Source organism: Pogoniulus pusillus, chromosome 22 (assembly GCF_015220805.1).
Source record: "Pogoniulus pusillus isolate bPogPus1 chromosome 22, bPogPus1.pri, whole genome shotgun sequence".
NCBI lineage: Eukaryota > Metazoa > Chordata > Aves > Piciformes > Lybiidae > Pogoniulus > Pogoniulus pusillus.
Genome location: NC_087285.1, coordinates 17,518,857 through 17,531,697, shown reverse-complemented (window position 1 = coordinate 17,531,697; position 12,841 = coordinate 17,518,857). Strand labels below are relative to the sequence as shown.

Genomic DNA, 12,841 nt, shown 5'->3' with positions numbered 1-12,841 from the left:
CAGACAAAGCTCTGATCAAAATCTTGCATGTTCAAGACTCCATAATCCAGGATTGTTTTTGGCACCTTCTGGAGGAACTTGCTGGTGTCTCAGATTTACCTTTGCTGTTGCAAAAAGCAATTCTTCAGTCATGGATTTATCCAAAAGACTTTTCTTGACCTGGAAGAATCTTTTACTTCTTGCTAGTCATGCTGGAAACAGATATAAAACATCCTGCCCCTACCTTTTATACTGTACAGGGGGTTTCATCACCCAAAGCTAAGTCACAGCATATACTTGTTTTATTTACTGAGCTTGATATCTGCAGTACACCTAACAAAGAAACAAACAACCACCCAGGCTTGTTTTTAATGCATTTGCCCTCGACTGATACCCATTTCTAGGCATCAAATTAAATGCCAGTTCATGGTGGTAGAAGACTTTATTTAAAGGAGGGAAAATAAACTCACAACAAAAGAACAATACTGGCTTAAGGGTCAGTTTGCTTACAGAAACTACTGATTTTTTTTCCTGAGGTCCTACTGTTCCTTCACTGCTGAAAGACTGACAACTGCTCAAAACTGTTTCTGTCACATGGAAAGGGCAAGAGCTTTAATTAGCATACCTTCCAACAAGTTAGACTGGTAGAAAAGTCCTGCATACAGTTCAAGGCCACAACCTTCTGCTTTTCAATTTTCTAGCACAATCTTAAGCAGCTGATGACCAGAAGTGAGTAGTTTAGATTTATCCAAAGTAACCACAGCCTTCAAAACAAGCCTTCAAGAAAGAACAGCCTTGATGTTAAGTAGCTGCATGCAGCTCAAGGAAGACAGGCTGGTTTCACAACGTCATGTCAAGAACCTCCTGCCAGCTTTTTTATAAGTACTAGCACTGCCATGTTTCCTGAGGAGATCCAGTGCCTGTTGGTGCAGCTCAGGAGGGCACTGGGATTCAAGGTGGAGGAGCACAAGGCAGCACTCCAGCACGTCAGGGAATGGGAAGACCTGCAGAGAAAGGAACATAAGGTGATGTCTGTTCTTTCAGTTGTAATTGTTCAAGTACAACCCATTTGGGCAGCTATCTCTGCATTCAGACACTGCTTTATAGTGTCTTTGGAACAGACACTCATGAGGCAGATGTGTTTCTACCTCTTCTTCCAGTGCATTAGCTCCTGTTTAACCAGGTTTGCATAATCACTACAATTAGTTATATTGCAGACTAGAGATCAGAAGGTCTAAAACACTCTAGGATATGTTCTTTTGAGAGGTGATGTGTAGTTCCTACAGCTCCTCATCTATTAAAAGGCCCTTTTATACCTTAAATTTCTGATTCCACTCTTTATCAAAACTGAGTTTGCATGCAGAATTCTAAGTAGCAAGGGATTACTTTTAAAATGCATGGAAGAGATTGATATAGACTATCCCACCGAGTTCTCCCATGCAGGGGCTTTACCCACCCTTTACAACTGCATGGAAAATGTTAATACTCAAAAGGAAAACATTAATCTGATGCCCTGTGTCAGTTTGCTCTCAAAGTTTTCTTTGGATCGCAAAATCTTTGCTCCTTACCTTCTGTATGAAAGTGATTCTATGATGAGGCTGCCCTTACAAAAAGCTTTTTTATCCCAGAACCACTTGTTCAACCTCTTCTGAAAGCTTACCTTTAAATTGTCTGGAAATTCTGCTAGTTTCTGCTTTGCTTTTAGAAGCTGCTTTGTTAGCTCAGGGAGTGTAATTGGTTCCTTTACTTCATCTTTACTGTCAAGAAGAGAGCAAATGTCATGAGTAACTTTCTCAAATGACTGCATAGCATCCTTCCTGTACAGGGAGCACAGATTCAGACAAGAGTTACACACTGTAGCTTCTTGCCAAAGGCCCAAACAGAGAGGCAGACTTCTGGGATCATGCTTGTCCTTTTCATTATTGTCCCCTTTTCAAGCTACCCTGTTTATTCACCGTACAAACATGCCCTGCATATGAGAAAGTTACTCAGCTGTAGCAAGTTTTGTACATGGTAGTTCAGCCCTAGGGAAGTGCAAGACTTCTGAACTGTAAATGAAGTGTCCCTGGGTGACAAGCCAGAGATCAGAGGCAATTTGAGCTAAACAAGAAATGTGCTGCACAACCACACACTAAAAGCAGTGCTTTTTAGTCCATTCACTCATGTTCTAAAGCTTACCCATTCATCTGGTGGCTGTCAGAGTGTGGTTTGTCTGATTCTGTCTCTGAACTCTGCTGCAGGTTGCTTTCCTGGGTGTTTCCATCTGTGTTTTCCTGGAGATTGTTCCTCTGCAGCTGATGCTGGTGAATCATATCTGCTAAAATCTGCTGGACTTCAGCTATATCTCTCTGGGTGTTCTGTAGAGCAGCGAACTCTTCTGAAAGAAGCACTTTGCAGCCATTCAGTTTCGACAGCCTGTCCACCAAATCAACTGAGCCAGTTTTTGAGTCCCTTTCGGCCTCACGTCTCTGAACTTCAGTTGTGTTGCAGTGGTTTTCATCCATCTCAACTGCAGCTTGATCAGGAGTTTCTTCAGAGAACTGACCTGAAACATAACCCCTCTCAAGAGTTGTCTGCTCACTGGGACACGGCTCAGGATCCAAAACAGCTTTCTGCAAGACAACAGAGTCTTTGGGTAGCTTCCACCACAGGTCATACAGCAGTCCATAAGCCACAAAGGCCTCTAAACTTCTGCAAGCATCCATGCTCTGAGAATCTGTGCTGTCCAGTTTGTGTCTCAGGTTATCACAGCCTAATAATGAAAAGAAGATTACAAATAGTTTATAGAGACTTCCAAAGAAAAAGACCAGTCCTACTACATGAATCTTGGAGCCCCAACCAGAGATCTACTCAGATGCTGCCGGAGTGGTGCAGCGAGCAGAAAAACAAAGGCAGACACCTTTGGCATATTTTTAAACACAATATCCTGTTCTAGCTAGCATGAGACTGCATGCTCTCATCACCTACAGCAAAATTCCTTGGTCCCTGGCTACACATCAGAGTATTCACATGATCAAGAGATGCAAAATCAATGTTTATTCTGCAGAGAAAGAAGGCAAGGGCAGGTTGGAGGGACTGTGACTGTGTGATGAACACAGCTTTCCAATGTCCTAATCTCGTTTACAGAATGGGATTTGTTTCATTTTCTACATCACCCACACCAGCTGACACTGTTGAGCTTCCTTCCACACTCAGGAGTTTTGATAGCCCAGCAGCCCTTGGACTGTCTGGACTCCTATGTACGTGGGCACGTCTTGCTCTTTCCTTCACCTAACAGTGAAGGACACACAAGGAAGATTCCCCAATCTGTTGGTGCCAGGAGATGCACATGAAAAGACTTACCTTCAGGAAGGATGATATTGCAAATCTCTTGCATCAGAGTGAAATTTCCAGCATCATAACTGCGGGTCACAGCTCCAACAATACTTTTCACTGCCTTTTCCCAGGTTGCAGTCTGATAACTCAGGGCTGCAAGGGTCAGGTCATGGGAGATATGGAAAAGCACCTACAGGAAGCACCAGAGAGCACAAGTAACAATTTTACTGCTAAGTGTGAATTACACACTACTTACTACTATTGTGGAAGAGCCCATAAGCACATGACTTAACCAAAAGCAATTTTAACAACAGTGCAATGTGCATTGTCTCCTGCATGCAGGAAACAGCACTCTTACAATACATCTGTAAAATCAGCAGCTATGTTTGCATGTATTCTACTAACACATGAAAAGTGGGATGAAGATGAGAGGTCAGTGACTTGGTGCTGTCAGAGAGAGGGTTTACAGGAGCACCAGGCTGTAAAAGGACCTTCTGAACTCCAGGGTATTTCAACAAGCAGCAGCCCTGCCTCTCCCAACACATAACCCTGAATCACTGCTGAGACTACTCAGCTACGCTGACCTCTCCTACCCAGCCAGTACATCTCAGTGCTCAGCACCAACACCATGTACCAGTTGTTACCTGGCACAGAAAACAGAAACAAGCTGTTGGCTATACAGGCTGTCCCAGCTGCCTGGGACACTACTTCTCCCAGATTATAGTATCAACCAGGTTGGAAGAGACCTCCAAGATCATCCAGTCCAACCTATCACCCAGCCCTGTCCAATCAACCAAACCATGGCACTGCTGGCTCATGTTCAGCTACTATCTACCAGCACCCTCAGGTCCCTTTCTGCCTGGCTGCTCTCCAGCAGCTCTGTGCCCTGCCTGTAGCACTGCTTGGGATTGTTGTGGCCAAAGTGTAGAACCCTGCACTTAACTCTTGTTAAATCTCATCCCATTGGCCTCATCCTGCAGCAGGATGCATTTACCAGTCCCTGGTAAGAGCTGGCATACCACCATAAACTGGCTGAGTTTTACTGTGCATGCAGATTCAAATCCATTTACCTGCTTTGGGTGTGTATTTCTGGTAGATGGAGGATGCTCAATACTGTGCAGCTGCTCCCGTGCACACGTGATTTGTTCCATGGTGTCCATGCCAAATACATTCTGCCACACTTGTATCACCATGTCCCAAAACGAGGCCTCTCTGTTCAGCTCCCAGCTGTGGTAACAGGGAGGCACGAGGCTCTTTCGGTCACAGGGATTTCTTTCACTAAGGCACTTGCAAAGCAGTTCGTTAAGGCAGAAAACGAGTCTTTGTCCCTTGAACAACAACAACAAAAAGGCACTGAGCTGTTGCTAAAAGAAAAACAGTCCCTTCCTGACCACAGCAGGTAGCCAAATTTAGGAACACGCTGGCTAGTAACAGCTTGTTGGTGATAGACTGCTTCACAATTGCAGCTACTAAAAGAACAATGCAGATAAGAGACTCAGAGGTCAGAAGGAAATTTCAGAACAAGCCAAGTGAGCCTTCTGCTTCTCAGACTGCACAAAACCCAAATTACTGGATGAAGCCTTCAGCAGATGAACTTAAGAGTCAGCTCACTTGCTTCTTCCATGGAAACAGCAAATACTTCACTTCATTCTTTCCATGACCACCATTATAACCTTAAAAAAACCCCAAAACTACCAACAAAAAAAAACCCCTCTTTTTTCTACTACCTCTCCTATAACTAACAAGCACAGAGCCTACAAGCCTTCCTTGGAGGGGCCCTCTGCCTCTTCAAAGGCACATGGGTTTTCGTAAGAGCACTGCAAGAAACTTCTAGAAAAATACTGTGAGACTCAAAGGACTACTCATGGACTACTGACAGATGGGAAGCTCATCAAGTTAATCTGGAGAGAGACCGTGCTAAAGAAAGCAGAGAGGAAATGCTCAGACTTACAAATAAAGTTTTATGTTGCTGAAGGACTTCCTGAGCTCCCACCCAGTTCCTGGATAACAGCAAGTCTTGGGCACATCTGAAAGACAAAGTTGCTGACAACTTCTCCTCTCCAGATATCAGTGCGAGCTCAGCAGCAGTTCTAAGGGATGTTGCATCCCCCTTTTTTGCCAACACCTTAACTGCATCATAGGGTGAGGAAGCCCCTAAATAACTGAAATAAAAGCAAATCAATGTGATTAGAATCATAGAATCAGAGAATCAACCAGGTTGGAAGAGACCTCCAAGATCATCCAGTCCAACCTATCCCCCAGCCCTATCCAGTCAACTACACCATGGCACTAAGTGCCTTATCCAGGCTTTTCTTGAAGACCTCCAGGGACGGTGCCTCCACCACCTCCCTGGGCAGCCCATTCCAATGCCAATCACTCTCTCTGTGAAGAACTTCCTCCTAACATCCAGCCTATACTATCCCCGGCACAACTTGAGACTGTGTCCCCTTGTTCTATTGCTGCTTGCCTGTGAGAAGAGACCAACCCCACCTGGCTACAATGCCCCTTCAGGTAGTTGTAGACAGCAATAAGGTCACCCCTGAGCCTCCCCTTCTCTAGGCTAAAGAACCCCAGCTCCCTCAGCCTCTCCTCATAGGGTTTGTGTTCCAGGCCCCTCATTCGCTTTGTCGCCCTTCTCTGGACACCTTCCAGCACCTCAACATCTCTCTTGAATTGAGGAGCCCAGAACTAGTAGTGCAGCACTGCATTCAGACTGTATTACAACCCAATGGCACACAAACACATTGATGAAGATAAACCTGCACCTTCCACAGGTTCTTGGAGCTCTCATCACTTTGCCTCACTAAATTTTGGTACAGTTTACTGCCTCATTTGATGTAGAGCTACAAAGGGAAAATCATGTGGCCTGATAACCCATACTGAAACTTCTGGTGATGTGCACACCATGCACAGCTTGGATGAGAAATAGATTCAAGAGACAAAGTCTGTATGCAGTAGTTTATCCTCACTGCATTTCTCTGGATTTCACAACCATCAACACCCTCAAAAATTCCAAAACTGAAATCAGCATTAAAGGACTCTGTTCCAGCCAAAATATTTCAAGCCTTATTAGTGATTTTGGCAGTAACAAATTTGAAACACTCTAGTGTTAAGGCAGGATAACCCAGTGATAAGGATATCAGTCAAAGCCTCAAGAAACTCAGGATGAACTCTGCTGCACTGCAAATTTGCAGTGAGGTTAGAAACGTCACACAGTCTTTTTCATATACATCCTAACCTTAGCCTTGCTAGACTAGTTTGCAAAGACTCCCAGTGATGTCTACAGAAAGACCTGGCTCTACTCTTACTATGGCATTTGGTCTTTCTTCTCTGAACTGCCCTCTGGAGCTTCTATGAGTCCACTGAGATCAGGGTTAGAAAGCACCTTAGAAAAATAATGACCAGTTAACAGATTTCAGCTACTAGAAAACCAAGAACTGTCTTTGGTTCAGACATGGGACCAATTCTGTCTTCTTCCCAGTACACCACTTACCATTTGGCTGCCATGGAATAATGACCATCTTTCTCTAACAGAGCTGCCCAGCTGGTGTAGAGATCCTTCAGAATTGGATCTTCAGGACGCAACCTGGCCTTAGCAATTACAATTGCTTCCCTAATGCACGTAAGAGAAACCAGACAGGAAGGTTAATCACGTACAAAAAGTCAACCCAAGTGTCAAAATCTACCCATTAGAAAAAAAGCAAATTCTAAACATGAATATACAGAACCTGTAAAAATTGTTCACTTTCAGGAGCTCCACAGCCTCATATACTTTATGGATAGACAGGAGGTGGGAAGCAGCCTTCACATACTGCTCCTGAAAACACAGCTGCTTTGCAAAGGCTTCTACTGTCCAAACCCAGGCCTGGTATCCAACTGCAAAAGAGAAAGCACTGTCATTGGAATCAGAGGTTTAAAGCTGGAAGAATTACTGTGGGGTAACATGCATGGTCACTGGTTTCTTCATCAGGTACCTCTTCTCTGTCCCTGATTAGCTTCTTCTTAACCACCTTAAGTCACTGAGGCAATATGACAGGACAAAGCTAGGGCCTGAACATACCTGTTGGACTTCAGTACCAGTAGAACAGCTTAAAAGCATATTTAAGCAACAGCAAGCTGGAAGAACTGCTACGTATTACAAAGAACCAGCTCTGTGCTTGGAAGGATGGGGCTGCTCCTTCAAGAAGTCCCAAAGAAAACCACTCTTATTTCTTGCTAACCCAGCCCAAAGCTGCTTGTGGAAACATTCATGTCTTTGTCATAAATAGAACATGTTTTGTGTTTCATAGAATCACAAAATCATAGAATCATGGAATTCTATGATTCTAAATAGGACATGTTTTATATTTGATTTTTGTTATCAAGCAGTTAAAATCAACTTCCTCTCTGTCAGGAACAATCATGAGTTTCTAATCCAGAACAATCAGAACAAAGCTACCTTTGGCAGCTAAGTCCATTTACTTATGTGTTAGAAGAACAAACATACCCATGGGTGACATTGCTACCAGCTGGTCTGTCAGCTCTCCCCTCTCAGCAGCTGCCTGGAGGACACCCTTCATATCTCCTTTCCACAACATGAGTTGCTGAAAGAGCTCTGGATGCCCATTCTCCAGGTGATTTTTTCCTTTTGGAAGCAAACACAGGAACTTCCTATCAGCATGAGTGCAGTGGCATTACTTCACACAGCAAAATAACTTGGCACTAGTGAGATTATTCAAGGTTGAAGTATTGTAAGTTTGCATCTGAAAGATGTAAAAACAACTTGGGGAAAAAGATGTCTTTCTTTTTCACACAGTACTGCATTCTCAATCCTGCACTTCAATCCACAGTAGATGCAAGCATTTTTCTCAGGTAGCTTTCTCCTTGAGTGTAACAGTTAACAATGAGCATACTGTAAAGTGGATTCATTATTCAACTTGCCTTCCACATCAATCATCTTGTGCAGAGAAGCCCTGTCTGCAAACAGCCCCAAGTGGACACGATCCTTGAGGTCAGGGGACACATCTTCATTATCATCTAAACCAGAGGAAAAGATTCAGTTTAAGATCTGGTACAAGACTGGGAACTGGGCCCTGCCAGGTCACTGCACCACTCCATTACACTCAACTGCTGGTAAGTACCTCCACCTTCTATGTTCTTTCCTGTACAGATTTAACAACTCTAAGTGTTAATTCAACACTGTGAACTCCCATCTCAGTTTGAGTAGAAGGACTATGTTTGTGCAGAACATTTATTCTGAACCAAACACAGAATGTTCCTTTGCATGCTTTAAGGAACAGTACTGTGAGAGTATAAACATCTCCCTTATGGCTTATTTTCTACTGCCCATGCTAGATTTTGAAGGTGAAAACCACTTTGCATGTATGCAATTTGACACTATCTCCACAACATAGGATCCTACTCAAAACCAGTCTGGGGTCTGTACAGAGCATTGAAACACTGCAAAACAACTTAGATAGGAGACCAGAGTTAGTCACACAGTTTGATAAATGATTAAAATAACCCCAAACCAACCAAACAATAAATGCTTAGTGGTCAAAGCCTAGCCCTTGGACACATGCTTCTGAACACTTTAGAGCACCCACCCTCCAAATATTTCACTTTTAGACTGATACCTTTGGTTTTCAGACATGCAGCCAGCCTCAAGCAGTCCTCATGCATCTCATCTTTTGACCTGTGATCCATGAATGTGCTGCAGGGTAGAATAGAACGAGGCTTCCTCTTCTTCAAAGAGGCATCAGGAGCTTTAAAAAAAATAAGGAAAGAAAAATCCCACACATTTTAGTCACTGCTGCACAGTTAAAAGTGTCTCCTACAGCAGAACTCTGCAACACATTCTGAACCCTCCTCTTCCTCACACAGGAAAATAAATGCTTAAGTCATAGAATCAAGCAAGCTGGAAGAGACCTCCAAGATCATCCAGTCCAACCTATCCCCCAGCCATAGCCAATCAACCAGACCATGGCACTAAGTGCCTCATCCAGGCTTTTCCTGAACACCACCAGGGACGGTGACTCCACCACCTCCCTGGCCAGCCCATTCCAATGCCAATCACTCTTTCTGGGAAGAACTTCCTCCCAATATTCAGCCTACACCTCCCCAGGTACAACCTGAGACTGTGTCCCCTTGTTCTGCTGCTGGTTGCCTGGGAGGAGACCGCCCCCAACCGGCTGCAGCCTCCCTTCAGGTAGTTGCAGACAAGTCCGATATACAATCTCTATTAGAACAATTCTGATACTGCATATTCTTCTGCCCATCCTGCCTAGCATTAAACTAGCAATTAAAAGGCAGTACCTAAGCCCAAATTAAACAACTACTCAATTTACCTGACAAGCAGAAGAGATAAAAGCAGCAGCATTAAAACACCCAAGAGACTTTAAAATCAAGCTTCCCTCTTTCTCTGACTCTTAATTTGTTGTCATATTAGGAAGGGAGGTTGCAGCCAAACAGAAGCCTAGATCATGAAACTCTGCCATGAGGCAGGACTATTGAAAGTCCCTGAAACATACTAACTTGGTTTCTCTTTAGATGGATCCTTTTTCACAGGAGCAGCTTTCTGGGTAACAGAAGACTTTGATAAGCTGGATGAAGAATAATCATATGCAGATGAAGATGGATCCCTGGACACTGGAGGTGATAAAAGGAGAAACAATGCATGGAAAAGCCCATAGCAGAATGCTTGACACATTCACATTCTATTACTTATTCATTTGAAATACACAGAAACCAAGCTTTGCTTTGCCATAGAACTTAACAGCTTTTTAGGGAAAGGAAATATTAAAACAGCATTATAAAGCAATCAGAAAGCTAAACAAGATGTCAACAGACACCAACTGAGATCCACCAGCATTGTAAGATTTAATCACCAGAAGGCAACACTTACAAAAATGATGGCCCAACACTGTCAATTTATTCATCAGGCCAGAATCTTGCTTAAAGACAACTAAACCTAAACGAGTTTATTCCAGAACTGTATTTCCTTCAAATGAACTATTTCAAGACCATCTCAGGAGAAAATCTGCATGCAAATATTAAACTTGGTGATGCTCTGAGGGCTAAACTGCTTGGGAACCATTGAACAAAGATGATTTGATTATTACCAGTCATGGAGACTTTATCAGGCACCTCCACCTCCTGAGCTTCTTTTTCCCCTTCATGGTCTGACACTCCATTTTCCTCTGGCAACATTTCCTTCATGCTCTCATCTCCATTCATGGCATCACTTGGATCCTGTCTGGCTGAACTCTTTTCAACAGGCTTTTTCTTCTTCTTAGTTTTGACTTTTGGTTGCATACTTCTTTTTTTCTCCCATTCTATGCTCTTTTTGCCTGTAAAAGGTTGCAAAAGTTACCCTGAGGTTATCTGTTGAGATTTTTAGCATATTATATTGTAGCTGTCTGTCCCTCAAGATAGAGATTGTTTCCAAACAGGCAGATTTGAATTCAACTTAAGAACTCACTGTACCATTTCAACATGGCAAACCTCTATTTCCCAGCTCCAGCTTCACTGCTTGAATATACCTACCCTGAGGAGGCCGTGTATGCTCCTGCTTTGAGATGTGCCACTTATGAACTGAAAAATCATCTGCTCCTGTGTAAATCGAATCTGGGTCCACTGGGGACCACTGGACACTCAGTAGTCGGCCCTGGTGCCCTCTGTAGTTGCAGAGTGGCTCTTCCTTCATAACATCCCATACCTTATAAAACCAAGAAAGTAAACCAGTTACTCAGGAAGTCTCATCTTCCCCCTATGCATTTTCTTTTCAGAGACTGGCACTTGTACAGAAATTTCTCTTGTAGGGAGTTTGCACCAACATGCAAATGGAGAAAAGCCAAGGGGCTTCCTTTATTTGCATCAGCACAATTGCATAACATCTTTCATTTTTAAGGATCCAAAGGTGCTCATATGAAAATAATGATGGACTTATAAATCAACTTGCAAGGTGCAAGAACATCTGAGTACCTGCTATCCAGAACCAGGAAAGGGTTACCAAGGGTAAATCTGCAGTACTTCAATAGTTTATCTCACAAAAGAAGCTTTGCTGTTTAGTTGGCTTGGTTCTAAAGTAATGATTTGAAATAAAAAGAAATACACTTTTGAGTGGCTGTGGGACAATACCTGTGCAGTGCCATCATAACAAGCAGACACCAATCTTCCCTCATGGTGGGGGCTCCAAGAAAGGCTTGTGATTTTAGCTGTGTGCCCAGCCAGAGTTCGAAAAGGCTCTGTTATTGTCAAAGGAGTTTCTGAAGTGCTCTCTGAAAGCAAAAAAAGAAAAGGATCAAGTATGTCCAGCAAGACAAACCAGAAGTTAACCAAACCAAGATGTCAAGACTGGGAATATAATCTTCAAACTGTTACCTATGACACTCTTCAGGTTATGCACATAAATAATGGCATTGACTGAGCCTGAAGCTATCAAGTAACTCAGCTCTGGCTGGCTCCCATGCTCATGATGCCAGCGGATGGCATTAATCAGTTTATGATGCTGCTGGATAGTGCAGAGCAACTTCAGGTTTGGTGGCTGAAATATTTCAATGGAGCTGAAATGTAAGAAGAATAGTGTAGTCAGAGAAAATGAGTATTTTCTTGTTCTTCTGCTCATGCAGAAGAACAGAACATGAAACACAGCTAAATAAATGAGATTTTATTTTCTCAAACCCTTCATTTAGTCCATGAGTAAAAATGGTTTCAACCATGAGTGGGTCCTTGAAAAATAATGTAACATGATGATGTAGAACCTCTATGCCAAGAGCAGCTAATGCAAATAACAGCAATGAATGCTGCATTAACACAGTTCAAATATATTGGCAGTGAAAGGACAGAGACTACCCAGGGCAACAGAAAGTACTTTTGCTTCACTACAGTGATTGTAGTCAGGATCAGCACAAACACAGCCTTAAACTACACGGGAAACATACCCATCTTCGTTGCCAAGAGCCAAGAGTTTGCCATCTGGTTTCCAGCTGATCTCTGTACGTGCAGGCAGTTTGTGCTGTAGAAAGAAGACACAACTATTGCCAACGACTCTTAAATCTCTCATGTGCATTTGACAGAGCAAGACTGGCAACTGGACAGTGTAGCAATTAAGTCTGAGAAATGCAAGTCACAGAAGAGAGTCCACTGCATTTTGTGGCAGTGACATAAGCCTGAGCAGGAAGAGGAATGAACTGAAGCAAGAACCAGTGATTATTTTTATGAGTTCAGTGACATTTCTCAGGGAAAATTTGTCTGGATTCCAATAGGACCTTGATACTGAATCTTCAGCTCCAGACATTGTAAGCAAATTCAAGAGAAATCAAAGTTTAATTATTTCTATCCTTTCTAATTGAGGTGAAAGCTACTTACAATTTAGATGCCTAAATCAGATCACCTCACTGCCTGTGGCATTAGTCTCTTAATCCAGTGAGTCCTCTACTCTTAGGAAGAAGCCAAAACCCAAATGATAAAAATCAATACAATTTGATTGCCTTCAGCTGAAATATGCTGACTTAAAGCAACTCAAAATCTAAACCAGTTCACTTATTTTGTACTTTTAGCTACGAAA

The 12,841-nt window shown here is 42.9% G+C and overlaps 1 protein-coding gene across 1 annotated transcript in view; it reads right to left on the bottom strand.

The window, feature by feature from the left end:
* Window positions 1-402: 402 nt before the first annotated feature.
* GEMIN5 (gem nuclear organelle associated protein 5) overlaps window positions 403-12,841 on the bottom strand; it is a 20,669-nt gene continuing 8,230 nt past the window's right edge. The window contains exons 12-28 of the mRNA XM_064162001.1: window positions 12,216-12,289; window positions 11,656-11,837; window positions 11,413-11,552; window positions 10,819-10,990; window positions 10,395-10,622; window positions 9,808-9,921; window positions 8,910-9,038; window positions 8,215-8,310; window positions 7,781-7,918; window positions 7,023-7,170; window positions 6,788-6,907; window positions 5,246-5,456; window positions 4,365-4,622; window positions 3,322-3,484; window positions 2,158-2,731; window positions 1,640-1,736; window positions 403-983 (exon numbers count right to left, since the gene is read on the bottom strand). Of these exons, the coding sequence (XP_064018071.1) occupies window positions 828-983; window positions 1,640-1,736; window positions 2,158-2,731; window positions 3,322-3,484; window positions 4,365-4,622; window positions 5,246-5,456; window positions 6,788-6,907; window positions 7,023-7,170; window positions 7,781-7,918; window positions 8,215-8,310; window positions 8,910-9,038; window positions 9,808-9,921; window positions 10,395-10,622; window positions 10,819-10,990; window positions 11,413-11,552; window positions 11,656-11,837; window positions 12,216-12,289 (3,000 nt within the window). The 3' untranslated portion in view covers window positions 403-827. The remainder of the gene's footprint in view (window positions 984-1,639; window positions 1,737-2,157; window positions 2,732-3,321; window positions 3,485-4,364; window positions 4,623-5,245; window positions 5,457-6,787; window positions 6,908-7,022; window positions 7,171-7,780; window positions 7,919-8,214; window positions 8,311-8,909; window positions 9,039-9,807; window positions 9,922-10,394; window positions 10,623-10,818; window positions 10,991-11,412; window positions 11,553-11,655; window positions 11,838-12,215; window positions 12,290-12,841) is intronic.